The sequence below is a fragment of the Rhincodon typus genome, chromosome 32 (assembly GCF_021869965.1).
Source record: "Rhincodon typus isolate 14 chromosome 32, sRhiTyp1.1, whole genome shotgun sequence".
NCBI lineage: Eukaryota > Metazoa > Chordata > Chondrichthyes > Orectolobiformes > Rhincodontidae > Rhincodon > Rhincodon typus.
In genome coordinates this window covers 19,974,796-19,997,760 of record NC_063363.1, presented here as the reverse complement: position 1 = coordinate 19,997,760, position 22,965 = coordinate 19,974,796, and the positions used below count along the sequence as shown (strand labels likewise).

At 38.0% G+C, this 22,965-nt stretch overlaps 1 protein-coding gene across 1 annotated transcript in view; it reads right to left on the bottom strand.

The window, feature by feature from the left end:
- Positions 1 to 22,965, bottom strand: part of igsf9bb (immunoglobulin superfamily, member 9Bb) — a 565,867-nt gene that overhangs the window by 99,462 nt on the left and 443,440 nt on the right. The window contains exon 7 of the mRNA XM_048615582.1: positions 9,116 to 9,261. Within this exon, the coding sequence (XP_048471539.1) occupies positions 9,116 to 9,261 (146 nt within the window). The remainder of the gene's footprint in view (positions 1 to 9,115; positions 9,262 to 22,965) is intronic.

Below are 22,965 nucleotides of genomic sequence, written 5' to 3'. Positions count from 1 at the left end.
GAAGGTGGAATTTGGAAAGCAGGTGGGTAAGACAGAAAGGGGTTACAATACCTCATGGTGTGTGTCCTGATGCACACAGGGCACCCTTCAAAGGTAATATCCCCTTACCTTCCTAAAAACCTAAAAAAGAAATTAAGCTACATGTGCCAACTGTATTATTACATGGGCAGGGTAATACTGGGGATTAATTGAGCTTTTAGCAAGTTCAATTAGCCCTTAATTATTTAATTACATATAGTGAATGGCTTGCTGATTTTGACACCAACCTACTGTTGGTATTATGGAAGTGAGATCAGTGACAGGTGGGAATGTGATGGGCAGACATACGCCATATTTTACCTGCTCACCTGCCAAAACCAAACCTGGCAGATGCATATAAAATCCAGTCCACTGTCTTTGAGAACAGGAATTATTATCTTTTGTTCTTTTCCAGAGAAAACATGAATTATATTAAGTCATTTTGCTGAAATAATGTGATGTGCATTTCCTTTCGATCTGTCACTCTGGTTAATTTCGTGTATTAAATAGAAAATGTCTGGCAAACACATTTCCATAAATATTATGCATGAGTTTGAGATTGCTTGCCACAGAACAGCAGCTCTAACAATGAAATTATCACATTGGGCTTGTGTACTCCTCATGTAAAATGAACCAAGAGGCTAGGTGTTTAAAGCTAGGTTCAAAGCTACAATTAATTTCATGGGTTGTATATAATATGTATCGGGTGATACACTGCTGTAATACTGAGGTGATGAAGCTTTGCAGATACTGACCACAGACCTGTTCTTGCTAGGCTGTACCTTCCAACAACAGGCTAATAATATTAATTAACATGTTCCTTTGGTTGTTTGTCATGGGTAGAATACATATGATACTCAACCAATCTGCACTTGCAAAAGTCAAAACAATATATCTGTTAGATGTAATTCCTCATGTGGAAAGCAATGGCTCTACAATCCTAAGTGTACCTAACTGCTGCAATAACAACCAATTTGTGATAATCAGTTCAGCTTGTAAACTGGCTTGGTTACATGTGCTAGAAATGACACACGTTCACACATAGCGACCTGATGTCTGCAAACAGAAGAAATATACTCAAGCTATGTGGCACTTTTGAATTACCCACAAGCTCTGGGTGCCTATAGTTTCCCATTGCTTTTTTTTCCATGACTATGTATTAGCTAATCAAAGTTGACTTACAAATGAAACAGCATCCTTTCCTCCTACAGTATGAATAGTTATGATCATGTGGAATTTGGCATTCTTGCATTTGTCCTGATAAGTGTGTGCTGAAGTCTTCATATGTAACTTTTCGGAGGACTTCAGTTCTGAAGGATTGTGGATAATTTGATTTACTTCTAGTTCTGGAGATGCCTGGATTTTTTAATTGGATACTGGGACATCTTTTTTAACAAGATGTTTTTTGCATTTCAGCTAACTGTTGGACTTATTTGCTGGAGGTCACCTGCCTGACTGACAGACAGCTAGTTTCTACTTGAAAAGTGTTTTGTGAGGAGTGGAATTGATGCCCAACCTGTTGAAGGATAGAAACTTCTCAGTTCAGCCCTCCTATCTCCAAAAAATCTTGGTTACGTATCCACTGTGGTACCTGGAACATGGATTGAGCTGTTCTGATGAGAAGCCTTGAAGGGGTTTGTCTTCATATTTCCTGATTGCCTGCACTGTCAAAAGGTCCCACAGACAACAACAACATGTGTCTAGTGATCTGTGCACAAGTGTCAAACTGACAGCCATCTGAACATTCCACACCTTAACATTTTCGCCTTCATTAACTAACAATTATTGGCAAAAAGAATTTCTTTCGAAAGTGAATCTGCAGCAATATCTGTGTGGATGTGGTGCTTGTGTGTGTTGGCGTATTTGGAAGGTTTGATAGTTATGCTTTCATGTTTAAAATGTGATATTAATTATCTTACGTTGTTGCTAAGTCTTATTTTCACAATAATTATTATTCTTAAAGATCCCTGGTTAATGGATCTTTTTATTCTAACCTTAGTACAGATAAAGTACATAATTGCAGATATTAGGAACTAGGTAAAACATTTCATTTTATGATGTGACACATATAGTAATGTGACTAGAGAAACAGTGCACTCCTCTCACCTCAATCATAACAAATACAGGATGAAAAGCTTTGGCAACAAGTCTTTCTTTTCACCAATATTCAAGTTTTTTTGTGTCTTCTAGGATTTGCTGTAACTAATTACTGGAGGGGGAGGTATACGAACTAGCGCCATTGAACGGGTTGCATATGGATGGGCCTGATGTTTTCTTACACCTTTTCTCATTATTGCCTTGCTGATGTGGCCAGCAGCAAGAATTGGATGTAGGAGCTCACTGGTGTGCAGGAAGTACACCAATATTATAAATTACTTAATTAAGCACCTATGGTTCAGGTCTGACTAACTGAATGATTGAAAATCTCACTGTCCAATTATAACCATCATGTTAACATCTGGATTACACATGATATCTTTGAAGGTACATCACAAAAAGCTCAAGGTGTTCTCCTCCCAGTATGTAACAAGATATTTCAATGTTGTACATCTTATTTTAGATGAGTTAAATTGACTGGTATGATTCAAAGCAGAAAGAATTACTCAAACAGATCAGAAGTTCATGACATATAGAAAACTGTAGATTTCCTTTCTGATATTTTTGTCCAGTACAGAAAGTGACACAACACGGAAATCTGGGACTGTAGCAAAGCTGAAACATGAGGCCATAATGTAATGCTTCCAATGAGGACAAATTGGGACATTTAATCAACGAAGCTCAGACTTTGGAGGGGGCCAATGCTCCAGGTCCCAGGCTTGGATGAAAGCCAAACAATTCTTTAATTTTATTTAGTTCCCTGCTGCAAAGAGGTAATGAAATTACAGTAAATGTAACAGTCAGTATTTCTGTCTTTCCACCTCATATCTAGCCAATTTAGAGCAAATGTTAAGGCTAATGAGACTTATTTATATTCTGCCCTACCAAGAGATGTAATTACTTTATTCAGCCAGACAATGATACTTAACTCTAAATACTCAAAAACTAATAGTCAAAGCAATCTTATTTTCAAACCGAAATTACACTCTCACTGTCCTAAGCAGTGATGGTATGCATATTATCTTGATGCTTGTATGTGTATACGACATGTATTGGCAAGGATAACAAAGTTTCAAGAGAATCTCAAATGGCTGTGATAAAGGTTAATAATAAAATTGCTGAACGAGATGTGCTGACCCATTCGATTGGGTCACTGCTACTTGATTCAATTCATTAAAGGCCATCAGTTACAGCTGGGTACAACTTTTTAATAACTGGATCTAGGTTAAAAAAATGTTGATTATTTGACTCGGCCAGAATTTGTTTCCCATCCCTAATTGCCCATAGGGCAGTTAAGAGTCAACCACATTGTTGCTAGTCCGGAGTCACAGGTAAGACTGGAAGATTTCTATCCCTAAACAACATTAATGAACGAGATGGGTTTTTACAACAATGGTTACATGATTGCCATTAGGGTAGTTTTTAAAATCTAGATCTTTATTCTGAACATGAACTTGGTGTTCTGGATTATTAACCCCGTGACATTTCCAGTACACCACTGCCCTGCCCACCCCCCACCTTAAATACAGTTGGTGGCTAATGTAATTAAGAAGCAGTCAACAGCATTAGGGAGGACATAATGGAACAACAAGATATAGAGAATGGTATGACTAGGTCTAGCAGTTGCCCAGTTTATCAAAGAGATCATAGTGAAAATTATTTATCTCATACATTAAAGTGTAGAGGAATGAACAGACTTTAGATTCAGAAGGTTTGAAATTCAAGCATGCATTCACTAAATGAAGCAGTAAATCCTTAAAATGCCAAAAAAGTTTAACTTATGGCACCAGTTGTCTTCAAGTGATCAAAAAATGCCGTTATGTAGAAAGCCTACCAAGAGGAGTAGATATATACCATTGTAATATACCACAATAGTTGGCATATCTAATCCCATCCCCTCTCCTCTCCTCATACAGTGTCCAACGTCAGGTAGATTATTTGATTAGTGGAGCAAAAATCCACACTAAACCACTGTTGAAGTTATGTGGGAGCAATGGGTGAAAAAGGCCTGTGGAATTTCAATTATCGAGGCAACCAATCAGGGACAAGTCGTCTCAGATGTAGGAGGAACTAAATTGATAAAGAGCTGTTTCTACAATGACAGGCTGTTTCTCACTAGTGAGCCTATCAACAACAATCGCAGGAGAGAATCAGCAGTCACTAGAGGAGCTTTGAGCAGTTGAGATCGTTGGCCATGGTTGCTGGGCAATGAAGTGATGTTTTTCTGAGACTAGAGGGGAGGGCTTTTCCCACGGCGGGGCCTAGTGCCAGGGCAGAAGGGCCATCAGTGGGACAGGGCACCTGTAGGACTTGGGGGAGGAAGTGCTGGCAGGAGGACTGGGGAGAGGAAAAATCTGCAAGGATGGGAGAAGGACGCCACAGGGAGGAGGAGTGGGGAGAAGGTTGCAGTGGTAGGGAAGGGGGAGACCGAAGCTTCAGAGAGGAGGGAAGGAGGCTCTGAAGGAGACAGTAATTTTAAACTTGATAACAAAGGAAGACTCTGCTAACTGAGAGTCAGTAACATGTGAACTTTCTTGCAAAGGAATTTGGAACTCAATCCTAAGGTGAATAAGTTCAGGAACTACTAAAATATAAATAAATAGCAAATGCATCAATTGTTAAATTAAAATTGAGGTTTAGATCTGAGATGCAGTATTAAAAATAATAGCTGCCTGGTTAAAATCTTCCGGGTTTGTGCATATTTGATAGAAACACATTCACTGTGTTTTTACCAATCTACGGAGGATGTGATTAGGGCTCGAAAGGCTAACATTTCATTTGCCTATCCTGTTACCTGCTGAACTTGTATGCTTGCTTTTTGAGGCTTTATGTGAGTCTCCAAAATTCCCTCAATTCCCTACTGCTTTCTGCAGTCTTTCTCCATTTAAATAATATTCAGCTCCTCTATTTTTCCTGCAAAAGTACTTAACCCTCTTATAGTTCATCCCTGAAAACTAACAGGCTGCCCTGAAAATCAAAAAATTACCTATGTGAAAGTCTCAAGACACACCCTTGAAAACAAATCATCCCTGATTACTAAACCTAAACAATAATAGATTAAACACACTGTATTCCTCAGTAGATTGTCATTAACTCTGGATGTTAGTTGTGGCTCAGCTACTTGCATTGCTGCCTCTGAGTCAGAAAGTTGTGAATTCAAACCCTCTCCAGGATTTGGGCATAAATATCTAGCTCCCCAGTGAAGTGCTGATAGAATGCTGTACTGTTGGAGGTGATGTCTCTTGGATAAGATGTTAAACTGAAGATCTGACTGTCCTCTTCAGTGGATGTAGAAGATTCCACAGTAGGACATCAAAGAAGAGCAGGCAGGTTATGCCCAGTGACCTGGGTAATTAATCATCCCTCAATCAAGATTATCAAAACAGATCATATGGTCAATAGCACATTGCTAATTCTGTGAGCTTGCTGTGTGTAAATTAACTGCCACATTTCCTACAGTTACATTAAATATAGCTTCATGGCTGTAAAGAGATTTTGGATTGCTGAGGCTGTATAAAGTGCTATATGAATGCAAGTCATTTTCTGTGGTTCAAGAACATTGGACTTCATATTTACCATACTTCATTTACCAATTAGTTGTCCATTCAGCAAGTTTATAAGCGTTCTCCTGTAACTTGTTTCAATCCTCCTCACGTCTATCACATCACCACCTATGATTTCTGCCTGATATAATCCTGCCTCAAAAACAATCTGGACAGTGGAGGTTTTGGAGGATTTGGAAGAGGACAGTACTGTAGTTTTTAAAAATAAACTGCAAGTCAAAAACAAAAGGCCAAAAATTTGCATGGCTACAAATTTTCAAAATTTAGTAAACTGCCCCAACATGGAGCAAACAAGGCTCAGCTAAGGTGAAGTGCTGAAAAGGTGGACCACCCAATTTGAGGTGATTTAAGAGGTAGAGCGGGGGACCTGGTGCTAATGCTTCCTTTAATGGATGACCGTGAAATGGGTATAATTTTTGCCCCTCCAAGCAGATTGTCCAGTTTCTGATCTAGCATGTGACATCAATTTTCAAATTACTGATGGAAATTGCCAAAATTAAATGCACTGTCATCACAGTAGATAATCAGAGATTGGACATACATACCACTTCCTGAATATGGGCATGAAGTGGATGAATCCTTTTTTGGCAGTGTTAGTTTTTTGGCAGAATCAATTATTGGCAGTGTTAGTTTTCACCTTGCTTCAACAGATGACTATCAATTCCTTGATGCAATGCTGTAACAGCAGATTTTTGGAGACAGGATCTATTCCAGCCACAGCCCAGTACATTGTCTTGGATTGATCGTTCCAGGGACTAAATGTAAGATTTTTTGTTTCGGTCAGATGGGCATTAGATTAATTTCCGTTATGGTTTTGTCCATAACAGTCACCTCTAGCCTGTTTGTGTCAGCTAGAAAAGCAGCCTCTAACTAAATCACAAGGAAGCAATGCCACAACTTGCTTTAACAGTGACTTGCCAACCTATTAAAACCCAATGTAACAATCAAAGTAACAGATCACACTTAAGCTTAAGCTCAACCTAGATTCATGTTCTGTAACAAATCTCAAATGAAAAATGCTGTCAGTAACAGTGATCATGAGACAAATCCATCTGGTTCACTAATGTCCATTGGGGAAGGAAATCTTCTATCTTTCCATGAGCTGGCCTACATGCAACTCCAGTCCCACACAATGTGGTTGAGTCCTGACTCCCTGTTGAAGTGACGTAGTGACTCATTTGTATTGAACCATCATGAATAAATCTAATAAGAATAAAACCTGAAGGATCACTCTGATATTGAATTAAGCACTGAAGACAAAACAATGGGGGCTGTCCAGAGAAAGTTCACTCGGTTGATCCAAGGAATGGAGTGATTAATTTATGAGAATAGGTCGAGAAGGTGGGGTCTGTGGTCATTGGAGTTTAGAAGAATCAGAGACAATCTTATTGAAACATAGAAGATTCTTAAGGGCTAAACAATTTAGATGCTGAGAGGTTGTTCCTCTTATGAAGGTGTTGAGAACTAGAGGGTAAAATCTCAGACCAAGGAGCTATCTAATTGAGACAGAGGAGGAATTTATTCTCTCAGAGGTTAGTGAATCTGTGGAATTTGTTACTGTAGAGGGTGGTGGAGGTTGGATCATTTTGTATATTTGGGGCTAAGATAGACAGATTTTTAATTATTTAGGGAATCATGTGTATGGGGAAAAGGCAGGAAAATGGAGTTGAGGATCATCAGATATGCCATGATCTGCTTGAATGGTAGAGCAGTCTCAATGAGAAGTATGGTCTACATTTGTTTTTATGTTGCACAGCCTCTTGCTCATACATCTGCTCAATCAATTTTACAAAGTGCTCCTCACTGTCATATGGAGGTTTGTGGCAAAATTAGGAAATTTGTCCAAGAGACAGATACATTTTTATGACAAATCCAATGTATTCAAGGTCATTCCTAGTGCCATCAACAATCTGCAATCTTTATTACATTTCACACTTTGCCATGGTCAGATCTGAACTCAACATTTGTCATTACTAGTCATTACCATAATCACAAGGCTATCATTCCTAATTCATGCATTGTGGAGGAACAGCAAATTGAAACACTCAGGGATTGATATTTTGCATAAATGTGAAATTTCTTTGAAACACACAACACCAGTGCCTCATTACCCACACTCTCACACGACATCTGGCAAACATTCCAATTATTTTAAACAAATGGTGATTCTTAATAAATTATAATGCTGATTGCATTATGGACTTGTTTGGAAGGAGCTTTAACAACATTACCATTTTACTTTTCTCAACAGTTCATAATTAAGTCATTGGCACCATGACAAACCATTTTCAATATGCATAGATTAAGAAATCAAGAATTAGAATGCAAAAGAACACCACATGTTCTAAAGCACTATATTAGACATACCACATGAGCAAAGTGCCTGGCAAATGGTTGCTGTTTATTTGTATCAATGATCAACACCTAGAAGCTAAACATTTTGTTTAATGATCCTCGGAGGAAAAGGAAAGTAACTGTTTAAAAGACAACAAAATGAAAACAAATCCAACTTTTACCTGATTACATTGTTCATCACAGCAGACATGGGGTGGGGTTTACTGTGTTAATGTCTCTTCAATATGGAATAATTGGTGTCCATATTTAATATACTCTGAATAGCTGTTTGGACAGCTGTGATAACTTCTGTTGGTTCATTCATAGTAAAATTCTCTCATATTTTCTCAAGATAAATATTAAGCCAACTGGCCTAAATTACCTGCATCTTTTAAAAAAAGAATCTCCTTTTTACAAAACATTTGATATGAAAACTGATAAATACAGTGCATGTTCACAAAAGCATATTGAAAATATGTTTCCAGTGGCATAAACCTCGAGTATGTGAAACAAGAATTGTGGAAGGTATTTCGACATTGTCATCATGAGTGGAATGCTATATTAGCTACATGGGAGCTCAAGGGTGCATCTTCTACTCCTAGAATGGACTAAAATTATTCCTATGAGTTTTGACCAGTGATATCCTCAACTGTGTCTTTGTTGTTTGAACACCATAGTTTACATATTCACTGCTGAATCCACGCGGTTGGATAATTGGACCTTGTTGCACATTATGCTACAAACACAGCTGGGGTAACTTTAATATTGTGCGACAGTGTAAAACAGATAAAGAATAGTCAGTGTTTAATTTAAAAGTGATTTTCAGAATTTCAGTACATATTACCACATGAGATAAATGACACTTTCCGTTCACTGCTGGTTGTAGTAGTTTCTTCGCTTTGTTCAATGGTGGTGTGAAGCTGCAAACATGAACAGGATATTAGAGTCTGAAGTCCAGGACTTCAATGGGCATGAAGGATACATCACTTTCACTGCTGGCACAGGAAAGATAAAGTGCTTGAGTAAGACTAATGCAGAGGTAAATATAGGGTAAAACCCTGGGGCTTTGCCCTCCAATCCCTCCCCACAAAAGCCACACTCACACTGGACTGTCAAGTAGGATGAGGCTGAAGGAGAACGCCCAAGGCTGTTACTAGGTACACAGGTGTACTTTCCAGCATCCTCAGGCTTAACTCGGAAGATGATCAAAGTTCCATCAATCAAAATTCGCACCCTCAGCTTCAGATCGCTGTTAGAGACAAAAACAAGAACAGAAAATCCTTTAGTTCAATTTAAAATGTTCCAGGGTTTATTCTTTATATATTACTTAGATGCTGATGGTCTTTCAGGAACCTATCATTGGTTGACATGAACAATCTTCATAGAAACATATATAAATCTAAATAAACTTGTTCCTTCCCTTCTGCTAAAGGAGGTAGAAGATTCTGTGGGAGTATAAGCACTAAAAATAGATACCTACAGGAGGGAGCTAGCTGCAATCATTTGAAGAGTTTCAAAAGATATCCCAGACATTACGTGTGGGGTGGACTTGATGAATCTGGTATTTCACTGTCGATCATTTTCATATGTTTGTTTGTTTGCAAGTAACGAAGAATGGCAATATTCATTTCAAGTTCCAAATTAGATTGCAAACTAAACACACTGCATGGTATGTGTGATAACTAATCATGCCAGAAGTTCAGTCCTTTCTGCAGTTATGAAAAGTAAGAATGTTCATGCAGCCAAAGCAGTATTTCCCCACAGCAAAAAACCATCTAAAAAATTGCTGGAGAAACTTGTCAGATCTGGCAACATCTGTGAAGTAAGAAGTAGCACTAACATTGAGTTTGAAAAGACTTCTTCAAGAAGGGGCTGGAAAATGGTGTATTATATGCCGATGACAGAGGTGGGGGGAGGAGGTGTGAGTGGACCAGTCAAAGGGAGTGCTAATGGAAAAGGAGGGATTGAGATGTAAATGATAAGTGTGTTAGCATTTTCTGATTTTGTGTCAGATTTCTAGCATCTACTGTATTTTGCTTTCATTTGTAGCATTGTACATCTTTGGAACATTCTGTATTAATTGTACCGAGATCAAATTCACAAAATGGGCAGATGCATTGTAAAGGTCTGTCTTTTCAACAGTAACAATGTGCTTTTGCCACAACTGTAAAAGAACACATTATGTCTTTAACTTATGAATGGAACATATCCATTTCATGTATAGTACCCACTATCTTTTCAGACAACCCTCTGAAATACACTGCAAATTCAGCATCAATTTGTATTAAATTATAGGTGGGTTTGAGCTACAAGTTTGTAGGCACTAGAGTTTATCTTAACAGCCTTAAAATCAATTTGCACAAGACCATTATGACAGTTATTAAAGACAAAGCAGTCACATTGAAATGATAAACATGGTCAGCTTCAGATTTCCTTGACAGCAGACTAGTCAAAGCTAAGCTGGCAGGATGGGTAATGTGCTATTCAGAATTTTCAGAAACTGAATTGGAGATATTTCTGAGACCATGCTGATGCATTAGAAACAAGTATGGTACCTTGGAAATGCTACTGAGAGGTTAGACATCATGCCAAATGAATCTAAACCCCTTTTTTTATTGCTTAAAGCCGAATCAAGATGGAACACATGAAAGTAAGTCTACAATTGCTCTTAGAGGTAAAATTACTACAGAATCTGCCTGACTTGCATACCTTGAGAATCAATGGCAGAATGTTGAACATCTTATTTCAAAACAGCTAATACTACATTTAAAAATATAAATGAATTCAAAGACATGTGTGAAACAAAATAAAACATCCTTCAAGCATCCTTGCTTGAAAATCTAATTCTCAATCTGCACCAGTCCTTCATAATCCATGACTGACCTCAGACAACTGTTCTCTGGAAAGGTAGTGACTGAAATCTTAGTTTAGTGGCCTCACTGAGGTGGAGAGCCCTGCCCACCTTGACTGTGAGCCAGCCAGATTGATAGAGTTGAAATACAAGTTGCTAGAGGAGTCAATGGTACATGTGCGTTTGTGCAGCTTAAATTTAATCAAACGGCCATGAAATATGCAGCTGAAGGAAAACTAGAAGTATAATCCATTTTAAACGGTGTCAATTAATAACATGTTGCTGACCACCAGGAAATTGCATGCAGGTGCTTTTTGAAATGGGCGTTTCATGTCAATGAATAGAACTTGTCAGAGCATTTGACTCCAGCAAGAATGAAACCGCAAATGACAAAGCACAGTGTAAGAGACCACGTATTTTTCCTTTTGTGGACCATAAACTGAAATAAAATACTAGGAGAGAATTGGAGCTGGAAATTCAAGTGCTATATCATTGTGGCTGTGTCCTCCTGTTAATGCGAAATCATTCACTTTGCCAGAAATAGATAATGTAATAGGTGGCACACCATCAAAAATGTGATTGTGCTGGAATGGTTAAGAATTTGGGGTGGGGGGAATGATAAGAAATTGTTTCAATTTTGCATAAGGAATGAGTGATGGTGGCTAAATGTAATTTTGTTTTGTTCTATTGTTTATGTTATTTTACCTGGTGACAAAATGCATCTAAAAGTGGTGTTTTATCTCATTAAGGGTGGAGGCATGTAAGAGGCCACATTTTATTTTCTTTTTGAGAAGAGAATCTGGAATGGAGGTTGGACTGCCATGTAATCAAACTATCAGGAGAGTTTGGCAACTGGCCATTCAACTGGAACATAAGCGAGACAATGTTGGTTTTTGAGGCAATGAGAGAACAAATTTGGGACTGAGCAGCACCAACCATCTTTTCAGTTAAGGAATTCTGCCTGAAGATTATTCACCACTACGACACATGCTCCTGGGTGTCAGTGAACACAGCCTTTCCTGTGTTCAATGTTGCTTTCCACTGCCACAATACCCCAAAGTTTGACTCAAAACACCATATCAGACATTAGCCAGGCTGTGGCACATAAACAGGAAATCTCAATGTGAAACTATTTTCTCTTCTTCCATTCTATCCAGCTAGAATCAAAACAACACTGAGTAATGCAGCAATCCAACAGTCAGTGAAACAATGCATGGCAACAGCAGTGACTTATAATCACTGACAATAAAACATTAAGAAAATAAATATCATACTGCAATAAAAAAAATTGAATCAGATTGCTGGTTTCCTTCCATTGACTGCTAAATCCAATACTGTATAAAAAGCAATAGAAAAATGCCACTTAGAATCCACATTTTAGAATTACTCTGTACATTTTTCCAACAACCTTTTGCACAGCTTGTCATGAATTCAATGCGCTACTGCCTCTCTCCTCCCAAGAGTGAGGCATAAAGAGACAGCGACTATTATTCATCTTCTTCACAGAAGTAATTGTAGGTGATATAGCTTCAACACAAATTGCTTATTCATTCCTTCGTCTTTAACTTCACATCTTTATGCTTGGTTGGACTGGTACCCAATCACTGCGCCAGAGATGTACGCTCCAGGGTTGAATATTGAGAGGATGTCCCACTACTCTCCCATCTGCTGTGACCAGCCATTCCCCTTGTTTTGTATTTTTAAGTGTGTTCCTGATATTCATTTTGACTATTACTGTCTTGAGATACTTTAAGTACAAATCCGTACTTACACACATCTTTTGTAAAATCAATTTTTATAAGAGTACTTCTCACCCACTCTTAGGTTCTTTCACACGATCTGAGAAAACAAGATGTTAAAGGGAAGACAGGCTCCAATGATTGATCCAATCTCCTGAATTATTAATGTGCACTGTCTGGAATGTCTAGAATTAATAGGACTCAACCCCTTCTCAAAAGGCTCAACTTCATTTTTGAAGATGTTCAATTAGCTTTAGAATACATATAGTAACACCAGTGATACCCTACTTTAGTTGAGGACACAATCATTCAGCTCATGCCAGTTTAGGCCCACATATTTGGTTACTGTTGCATTTTGTCAGGTTATCAAAGCCATGCCTCGACGCATAAGACTTTAACTCTGCAAATTTAATTCCCCCAGTAGCATATATGCATCACCTACAATATGCGTCATTTGAAGTTTACTCCATTCAAAGAGAGGATTACTAAGTATTTTTGTCCAGTTAATTTTGTTAGAATATCATCCTCCTCACATACAGTGTACTGTGCAGCTATGTGATAGCCAGGAATTGGTCAGGGGGTAAACGAGCAATCCACCTTGAATATAGGGAATTGGCAGTCAATCAAACATGACCGATCCACATCACAGAGAGGGTGCCAGCCACATTCAGACATAATCAATCCACATCACAGAGAGGGTTTCGACAGTGAGTCAAACACGACCAGTCTGGTGATGAGAATAAGGATAATGACTGTTTTCTTCCTGCTCAGTTCACGCAAGGCCGTTCAATGTAGTTAAAGCATGAATGAAGACTTATTGTACTTCTTGAAGAATTGCAGTTTAACACTTCTTAAGCAGGTAACAACAATAAAACTCAGTATAAATGTCCCAATAGAATTTGTGATTCCTCAACCAAATCAAACTACAACATCAGCCCGACATCAAAAATGGCCACGAACAGCAAACTATACTCAGATGAACTTGTATGCTGGAGGTGCAGCTCCAGTGTGGGATTAGTGAACCCTAGTTGTAATAAGGTTCCATGCATCCTACTATATACTGTTAAAATTCCTACTATAGATTTCAGTGTATGACTCTGTGACTGAACTGGAGCATGGCCTGAAAATGAAGTATCAGTTATGGTCAGAATAGAGGAAATGTCCACGACCATCATGAGTTCAGTCACTTTTATTTTGTGTCAGAAAGGGTTTCTATGTGACTTTTCACAATCTCAGGATGTCCTAAAGTGTTATGCTGTTTTCCAATTCGGTGTTGTTTGAAGAATAGTCACTGCAGTAGAAACTGTGGCAGCTAGTGAATGCACAGCAAGGTCCCACAACAACAACGAAGCAAATCACCAGTCTGTGATGTTGGTTGAACGCTAGTTTATTATCAGTATATTGGAAGAATTTACATGCATGGACAACAAATGCTAGCTAGTTATGAATCAGAATTAACACCCTCAGAACACATTTAGAGGATAGCCTACAGCCCAACTTTTCTCATTTTATTAAAGGCAAGAGTAAGGTGTTGTGTTCCGGATGTAATTTGATTGGTCAAACTACCTTGAGGACTTGCAGCAAAATATACTTTATCCTTACACCATAGTTAAAATACAAGCAAATGAAAGGAGAATTGAATAACTTAAAGTCTATTGGAAAACTTAACAGAATAGTAGTTATTTGACTACTAAACAGCAACTGTTTCAGTATAGTAACATCCCATAAACACACCTTTGGCAAAGGCAAATTCAGTAAAATAGATTGTCTCACATGTAATTCTAGCAGCAGGAAGAGAGCCCAAGCTTTTAGCTGTAACAGAGAGAGGAATAACAGGTTGCCCATCCAGAATCAAGGACCCAGCAACTACTGAAAGTTAAACTAAAAATCCTGGCTCTGTGGGACCATGACCCCACACCTTCAGGCTGCATCAATTGTTCCAATTTAAAAAAAAGCCCAAGGCCCCACAAGCTGTTTAGTTTATTGGATTGAAACAGACTGATCAACACCTCTGTCTCAATCTCTCTTCACAAACAAAAAGAACAAAATATACCTCTTAAAGCCATAGTATCATCACATCTGTAACAACAACATCTGCTGAAATAATATTTAAGAAATTGGAAGAATGTGGGCATAAAGGATACTTATTCAGATCAGCAGAAGGCAGCTAATGATCTTGCACAAGGAACAGCACTGCAAGCATTGTTGTTCATAAGCTATATTAACAATTTGGACTTTGAAATCAAAAACATAATATCCAAATTTGAGGATTAATTCAAATTGGGAGACGGTACAGTCAATGCAGAGGAGAGCTGCAACAAATTACAGGGCAACATTAATAAACTTGCAGAATGTGCAAATAATTGACAAATGAAATTCAATACAAATAAACATAGGAGATAGTACACTTTGGTGGGTAGAAATTGGAAATCATTTATTATGTGCAAGGTGTGAGCTGAGATGGGATAGAGGAAGAAAGGGATTTCAGAGTACAAGTGTACTAATCATTGAAAGTTGTGTCACAAGTTAGCATGACTGTTTACTTTTAAAAAATCACTAGACTTTATTTCTAGAGGAATAGAAATATAAACAAGCAGTTAGGCTAAACTTGTATTAAACAGTGGTTCGACCAAATTGAGTCATGGGTGCTGGTCATCATGTTGTCCAAAGAATTGCCAAGCAAAGATTGGCAGCCTGACTCTTTCTTCTCTTGAAAAAAACATGGCTGAGGATTAGCCTAACAGATAGAGGTCTTTAAAATTGTAAAGGTTTTTATAGGGTGGACACAGGGACAATATTCTATCTTGTGGAAAAGATCAGAACTACAGACCATCTGTGTACAGTAGTCAACATGAAATCCATAGGGAATTTAAAATTTAATAAAAAGATCACACAAAGAATGGTGAGATTGTGCAGGGTCTGCCATGGAGTGGTTGAATAGATATATAGACACATTTAAGGGGAAGGCAGATAAGAATTTGAGGGAATAGATCATGACAAAGATAAATTTTGATGAGCAAAATGACGGAGGAAGCTTGAATAAAGCACAAGCACTGGCATAGACTAGTTGGGTTGAATGGCCTATTTCTGTTCTCTATATCCCGTGTAATCAAACTGACAAAAAGTCAATTTTAAAACCATAAAAGAAGGTAAAAAGTAGTGAACTTGAACTTCTCTTAATACTTCAGGAATTTGGTTCAATATTGTCCAGATAAATGTGACGATTTCATCCTTCCCTGTTCCAGATGTTATAATCCTAAAATAAATTATTTGGCTAAATCAATCCAGTTCATAATGGCAGATATTGTCACAAATTCTTCAAAACACATAAAAATCTATAATTCAGGAAGTATTCCCTGCCCCTAAGCACAGGAACTCTGTCCCTTGATGCCAACACTGACTTTCTGAACTGCTTGCTGCTCCTTTGATCACATGGCCGTTTCTCTCTTTTGCTTGCTACTGACAGGTTGACTAATGAGACGAATACAGAGTTTGCAGAAAATAAAGCATTCATGAACTTAATATTCACAATGAGGAATGCTGAAGAGGTTACTCAAACTCAAGGTTGGCAAGTTACCTGTTTAACTGTTGAAAACTAACCATCATTAGGGAAACTAAGAAAAAATATAATGCAATTTTCAACTGAATTTGCCCAAAATTCTTTGGAAATGGTAACTGTCCTCGAAGGTTGGGAAAATTCTCTTTGTATTAGCAAAAAATGGAAGCAATGATTGGCATCAAATTATTTCAGTTGTCAGTAGATTATCATTCTATAACAGAAAATTAAATTACTGAACACTCAGAGATTCACAAGTTATTCAGTGCCAGTCAGCATACATTGCTGAACAGCAGGTTGTGCTTGAGCAGCTTTGTAGAATTATTTGAAGTAGTCGTCGCAAGGTAGTTAAAGAAAATGCAGCAATAATTGATTTATACAGACTTTCAAACACACTTAATAACATACCGCAGAAGAGACTTTTGACAAAGATAATGGCACAAGAAATTGAAAAAGCAAGGGAAAATGGAAACTTCTTAGTTTAAAATTTTGAGTCCTTTGTGTTGGATTTGGTCTTGCTTATTTGTTGGCAAAAAGACACCATTAATTTGTTTGAAAAAAAGAAGCAACATGGACCTAAAATAGTTACAGTGATCACTTGACCTACAGATTGAAGCATATTCAAGAGAACAATACAGCTGAAACAAAATCATCTGAACAGAAATTACCATTTTATCGAAAGACTTCGAAATCAATTACCTGGGCGAGGAATTAAGAAGCTTGCGTCACCTGTTTTAACTCACACTTGTGCATAGTTGTGTAAGTTGCGACATGAATGATTACCTGCGACTACCTAGCTTGAAAAGACAACAAAAATAATGACTCGGGAATGTACAAATGAACTATATTTCAGCAGCTGTTTTGCACAGCATCAAAGAGAGGGAAAGAAAATGGATTGCTAAAATCAAAGACAGGAAGACTCTCTCCCTCTTTCTTTCTCGTCATCTTGAAAGTCAACACTGGTGTCAAAGCAAATGAGAGAAATATCCATTCACTAATAAGTCAAAGATTCAACAAATTGCACTACTGCTGAGGATACAAGACATCAACAAAATTACTGCGGCCTAAGTTTCAACTATAATGAATCAAAGATTCTAACTTTTTAAACTGCTTATTCTTTATTTTCCTGTTGTACCAGACTCTGCCCCTTTAAAAAAAGAACTGTGTTTGTGTGTATTGGATGTTTCTTCCTGAGGTTAGTAGATGTTAAAATTCCTTTCTTCCATTCAAAAGAAACCTTGTAATTGGCTCCTAATTACTGATCAAATAACAATGTTTTAATTAATCTCTGATTTAATTACATACGTAAATGGAAATAAAAATCTTTGTTGTAGCTGAGCAAGCAGGTTTTAAAAGGGGAAGTGGTGCGAGGGGTTGCTGATTCACTTCTCCTCACCTGGGTCATAATAAAACATATGCATAAGTTATCAGGACGATAGAAGTATGGTACAAATATTAATACACAGTTATACTCTCTTACAGTTGAGATTTGACAAATAATGCAGCGCAGTTTCACTGGGATGCTACCAAAGATGAGGAGTAGCAGTAAACAGAAGAAAGTTAAAAAGTTCAAGCTTTTTCATTACAATTGACAACTTGCGACCTGATTAAAGTTCTGAAATACAAGGAAAAATTATGGTAGAGTAAATAATCTTTGATTGTTTTCTCTCACCTGTTGAATGCTAATAAGAAGACACAAAATTAAGACAATTCAAAAGGTGGAAAAAAAATCAGAGTGTGGGGCAGTTCCCAGGCTATTGATGAAGCAAATTTCATAATAGATAAAAGTTTGAAAAAAAGGGCTATCATAAGGAATGACCAGGACAGTGAGAATCGATGGAAATCTCCTCTAAAGAATAAGCAATAATATGAACAGTTGGAATAAATGGCCTGCTGTAACATTCTTCGATTCAGTAAAATGAGACAAGTGGCTGGTTTAAGTTTAGTTGTAGGAAACAGTCAATGTTTGGTAATGCAACAGACACAAATTTAGAACTCTTCAATAAGCATCTTCATTCTTTCTTTAATAAATGTGGAGCTGGAAAAGCACAGCATGTCAGACAGCATCTGAGGAGCAGCGAAGTCAACGTTTTGGACTGAAACCCTTCATCAGGACTTTGGGGGGGGTACGCGGTGGTGGAAGCCCAGAAAAAAATAGAGGGGGGGGAGGGGGAGGGGGGCAGGGTAGGTGGGGTGGAGATCGGTGGATGCAGTAAGTATCAGGTGACATTTCCATCCTTGGCCTCCTCCACTGTCAGAGTGAGGCCAAATGTAAACTGGAGGAACAACGCCTGATATTTTGCCTTGTGAGCTTTCACCTAATCCCACCTAATGTCCCCCCCAGCCTCACCATCCTCCCTCTATTTATTTCCAGGCTCCCCTCCCCCTCCCCCATCCTGACGAAGGGTTTTGGCCCAAAACGTTGACTTCCCTGCTCCATGGATGCTGTCTGACCTGCTGAGCTTTTCCATCTCCACATTTATTGACTCCAGCTTCCAGCATCGGTAGTCTTTACTGTCTCCAACTTCATTCTTGACACTGCTGAACTGGAATGAGTACACTTCTCTACAGTATAATCAAGAAACATAATTAGCATACTGACAAAGATTATGTTTTTTACGGTCAAAGTCCACTGATCATTTAACTCAAACTGCAGTGCTTTTTCCTTCTTTTCTGTGGCCATTTAAAATGTTTATGATTAAAGTGTTATGATATCCAGTCTCATTCTCTCAGTCCAGCTAATATTTAGTTTATTTATTTATTTATTTCTGTTAATTAAGAAATCAACCTGGTTCTTTAAACCTTTTCATTCTATTGTAAACATTCTAGATTTATACACTAATAGAAGCCAATTGTGTTAAATGAAATACAAAAGAACGGTTACACTAATTCATAGTGTATTTGAAGGATGTCCCATGTAATTATAGATTTGTGGAAGAGATTTCAAATTTATATAGCTGTTTATTTGAAAGATCACAGTAGCAATCTAGTTGATATAGTCTCCAGTTGCAAAAGAAGCCTGTGGGATTCCTATCCAGGAGATGAGGGTCCACATTTTCAGCCAGATGGTATTGATGTGTTTTAAATCCCAAAATGGCTGCACCAGAATGAATAAGCATCAGCTTTACACTACGCTGTGAATCAGGAATTATTCCAAATTTGCAGCTCTCTCCAATTAATATTTATCATGTGCAAAAAAAAAATTCTTCACTGCACCAAGAGACATTAACACTGCCTCAAGCTTCACTTCAGTCTTTGCTCTACTCTAGCTCCACAGGGTATCGCTCACCACATCACAGGGACTGTAATACAAAGCACTCTGACATTAACTAGAGTAGTGCACCGCCAGCAGATCAAATTCAATTTCTAACAGATGGGTTTGCATCTTTTTCAGGCAGATTTTGTGCAAATCCAACTGACGTTTATTCAGAAACACAGACTTTTTGCCCTCTGAGGGTTCAGAGAATTTAAAATCAGATATAGTACAGGCTAATTACCGAGTAAAGTGCCCCTAATTCTACCTTCAAAACAGTGCCTTAGCTCTGAATGGCATTGCCCACTGTCGTCAGTGAGACCTGCCAATTTTAGATGCCAACAACTTTTTGGGGCCTCTCTGGGACCAACTTGCACTCCAGCAAATTGCTGTTTAAATGGCAGCCATGGGCACAAAGTGGAATGGTTCTGAGAAAAGGTCACTGGACCTGAAACGTTAATTCTGATTTCTCTCCACAGATCCTGCCAGACCTGCTGAGATTTTCCAGCAGTTTCTGTGTTATTACAAATAGAAGTGGGTTCAACTAATTAAAACATTAACATTGATGCTCTGTCTGCCTCCATTTTTAGTGGGTGTTTCATTGGAGTGCTGGAGCATTGCTTACTACGGCTAATAGGGTTCTTCATTATGTAAAGTGGGATCCTACAATATGCGCATGATTCTGATTGTAGTTCTTAGGGACAGACAGTCAGGGCAGTTGCTATGTCTGTGTTGTAGTAATGAGTGGCCTAACCTGTGGTCTTTAGTGAGATCTCTGCTTGCTGGTCCAAAAACAGCTCAGAAAATTTTTTGATTAATGTTTTTGTGAAGTAAGAGGGTTCCTCCTGGGTCTACAATTCTATCATGGATCTCTGCACTTACCCTGTCAGCCACCACTATCACTATCCTTAACTGGCTGACAAATGCCACTGGACAGCCTGATATTGCAGCAATCCAGACAGAATGAGCTGCTGAAGAATGTCCTTTGGGACAAGCAACTTAGGGATAAAATTTAAATGAGACTCGAGGTGAAAATGATTTGGGTCTCCTTAGCCATTTGTTGGGGTCTTCTTCATTAAATGAAAATTGGAACCTCTGATCAAGATTGCCAATTTAGTGCAAGTAAACGGTGCACATGAAGGATGATTTCTATTGTTATAAAGCAGAGGTCAACCCCCTCTGAGAACTAAAACCGAAACACCCAGAGAGGAGAGCCTCGCCCTATAATCTGTGATAGGAGTGTGAAAAGTGGTGTAACCTGCCTTTTAGCCACTTCTAGTGGTTAAACAAAATAAATCTCTAACACTCACTTTACAATCAACAAGTAATAATTTATTTATCTAACTCTAACAGTAAACAAATTAACTAAACCATTAACAAACTGAATAAACCACTTCTAACTACTATTCCCGAATAAAACGAGCTTCTAATGGTATACTGTTCCAATAAATACAAGTCCCACTTACATAAAATGAAAATAGAATTTAGTCTCTCAAAATTACAGCCAATTTGTATGTCTTAAGGAATGCTCTGTGCCTTCTCCATCAACTCTTCGGTCAGGAATGCCTTCTCCATTGATTCCTCAATCAGGAATGTTAACTAGTTGTGCTGTGGGTACTGTTGTTTTTTTAGATAGTGCTTTCTCTAAGACTTAGAGGAGTCTATGAGAGCCAGCAATTCTCTCTTGAGAGCTGAGGGTTGTTAACTCTGGTGGATGGCAGTTAAGTCTGTCTCTGGGGTTTTATCTAACTGCTCTTTTATACTCTTGACAACATATCAATACTTCTCACAATAGGATTTGTCCTATTTCGTCAAAACCATCAGATTATAAATTTGATATTATTTTCATGTCTAAGTGCCTGGTTAAAATTGATTGGATAAATTAAAATCTTGTTGTCTTAATGAAAACTGCTGCTTGGCCTGCTACCTGTACAGCCTTTTGATACAAACATTTCAATTTGGCAGCACTCTGTGTACTTGCAGACTTTTAAGCTGCTGCTCACGGACATCCACTTAAATCTTTAAGCATAGAAAAAGCACATCATCTTTTAAAGGGGTCATGCAATGCTTTCCTCCTTAGCATTTTACAAACACCAAATTCTAACATCCTGCCTCCTAATCCATAAGTACCCCACCTAACTTTGCAACACCTCTCCCTTGAGGAAATAAAGAACTATCATTATGAAAAGATGGCTCCTTTTTTCTCCCGCTTTTAAAATCTTAACTCCATTATATTATTAGATCCATCATTCATTAATCTAGAGTTACACATTTCATTCTAATTCTATATATAACATTGAACTCTACCGTTTCTACCTTATATAAATTTTTTTTCTTTTAAACTCGCGATAAAGCATCCATGATAATATTTTCACAACCTGCAACACGTACAGTCCGTAAATTAAATGCTTGTAACATGAGACTCTAATGAAATAATCTGGTGTTCTTGTCCTTAAATCTTTCTAGAAATATCAAAGGATTGTGATCAGTGTATACAACCGTTCCTGATGCATTGTGTGCAATGTAAATATTAAACTATTGTAAGGCCATTACCAAACTCAATAACTCTGTCTCAATGGTTGAATTTTTTTTCTGGTGGACATTGATTTTTTTTTTGAAAAATAACCGATTGGCCTTTCAATTCCAGAATCATTTTCCTGTAACAACACAGCTCCAACACCTACATCGCTTGCAGTGATGACGACTTTGAAAAGCTTCAAAAATTTGGCGTGGGTAAAACTGGCATGGTGGTTAACACTGCTTTTAAATTCTCAAATGCCTCCTGGCATTGGTCTGTCCATTGAAATTTTATGTTCTTCTTTAACAAATGTGTCAGCAGTGCCACCGTGCTACTAAATTTTGGTACATATTTCCTGTAGAATTCGCTCAATCCCAAAAATTGTAGCAGTTCCTTCTTCGAGGATGGTCTTGGCAATTCCTCAATGGACTTTGTCTTTAAGTCCCTCAGTGTCATCCATCCGTGTTCAATGTTGTGCCCTAAGAATGTCACATCCACCTTCACAAATTCCATTTTTACCAATTTTATGACCAACTTTGCCTCCTATAGTCTCTCAAAGAGCTCTGCTCCATGTGTTTTTTCCACAAATAGTGACAGATCACTAAGTCACCTATGTAGTCAATTAGTCAATCCTGCAACAAATCTATCTGTAAGTCTTTGAAAAGTGTTTGGTGCATTTTTCATTCCAAAGGGTATTACTTTAAATTGATATAGCCCATTTGGGGTTACAAAAGCAGAAACTTCTTTTGCTCTCTTTGACAAAGGCACTTACCAGTAACCGTGAAGTAAGTCCAATTTCGTGATCTAAGTGGCTTGTCCTACTTTTTCACACAATCCTCCAGCCTTGGAATTGGGTATGAATCAGATTTGGTCACGGTGTTGACCTTCTGATAATCTACACAGAATTGTTGAGTACCATCAGGTTTGGGAAACAACATGATCAGTGAACTCCACTTGCTTTGACTCGGTTCTATGATGTCTTCTTACAGCATTGCTTCCAATTCCTTCTGAACCTGCGCTGCATTGAAGGATTAAG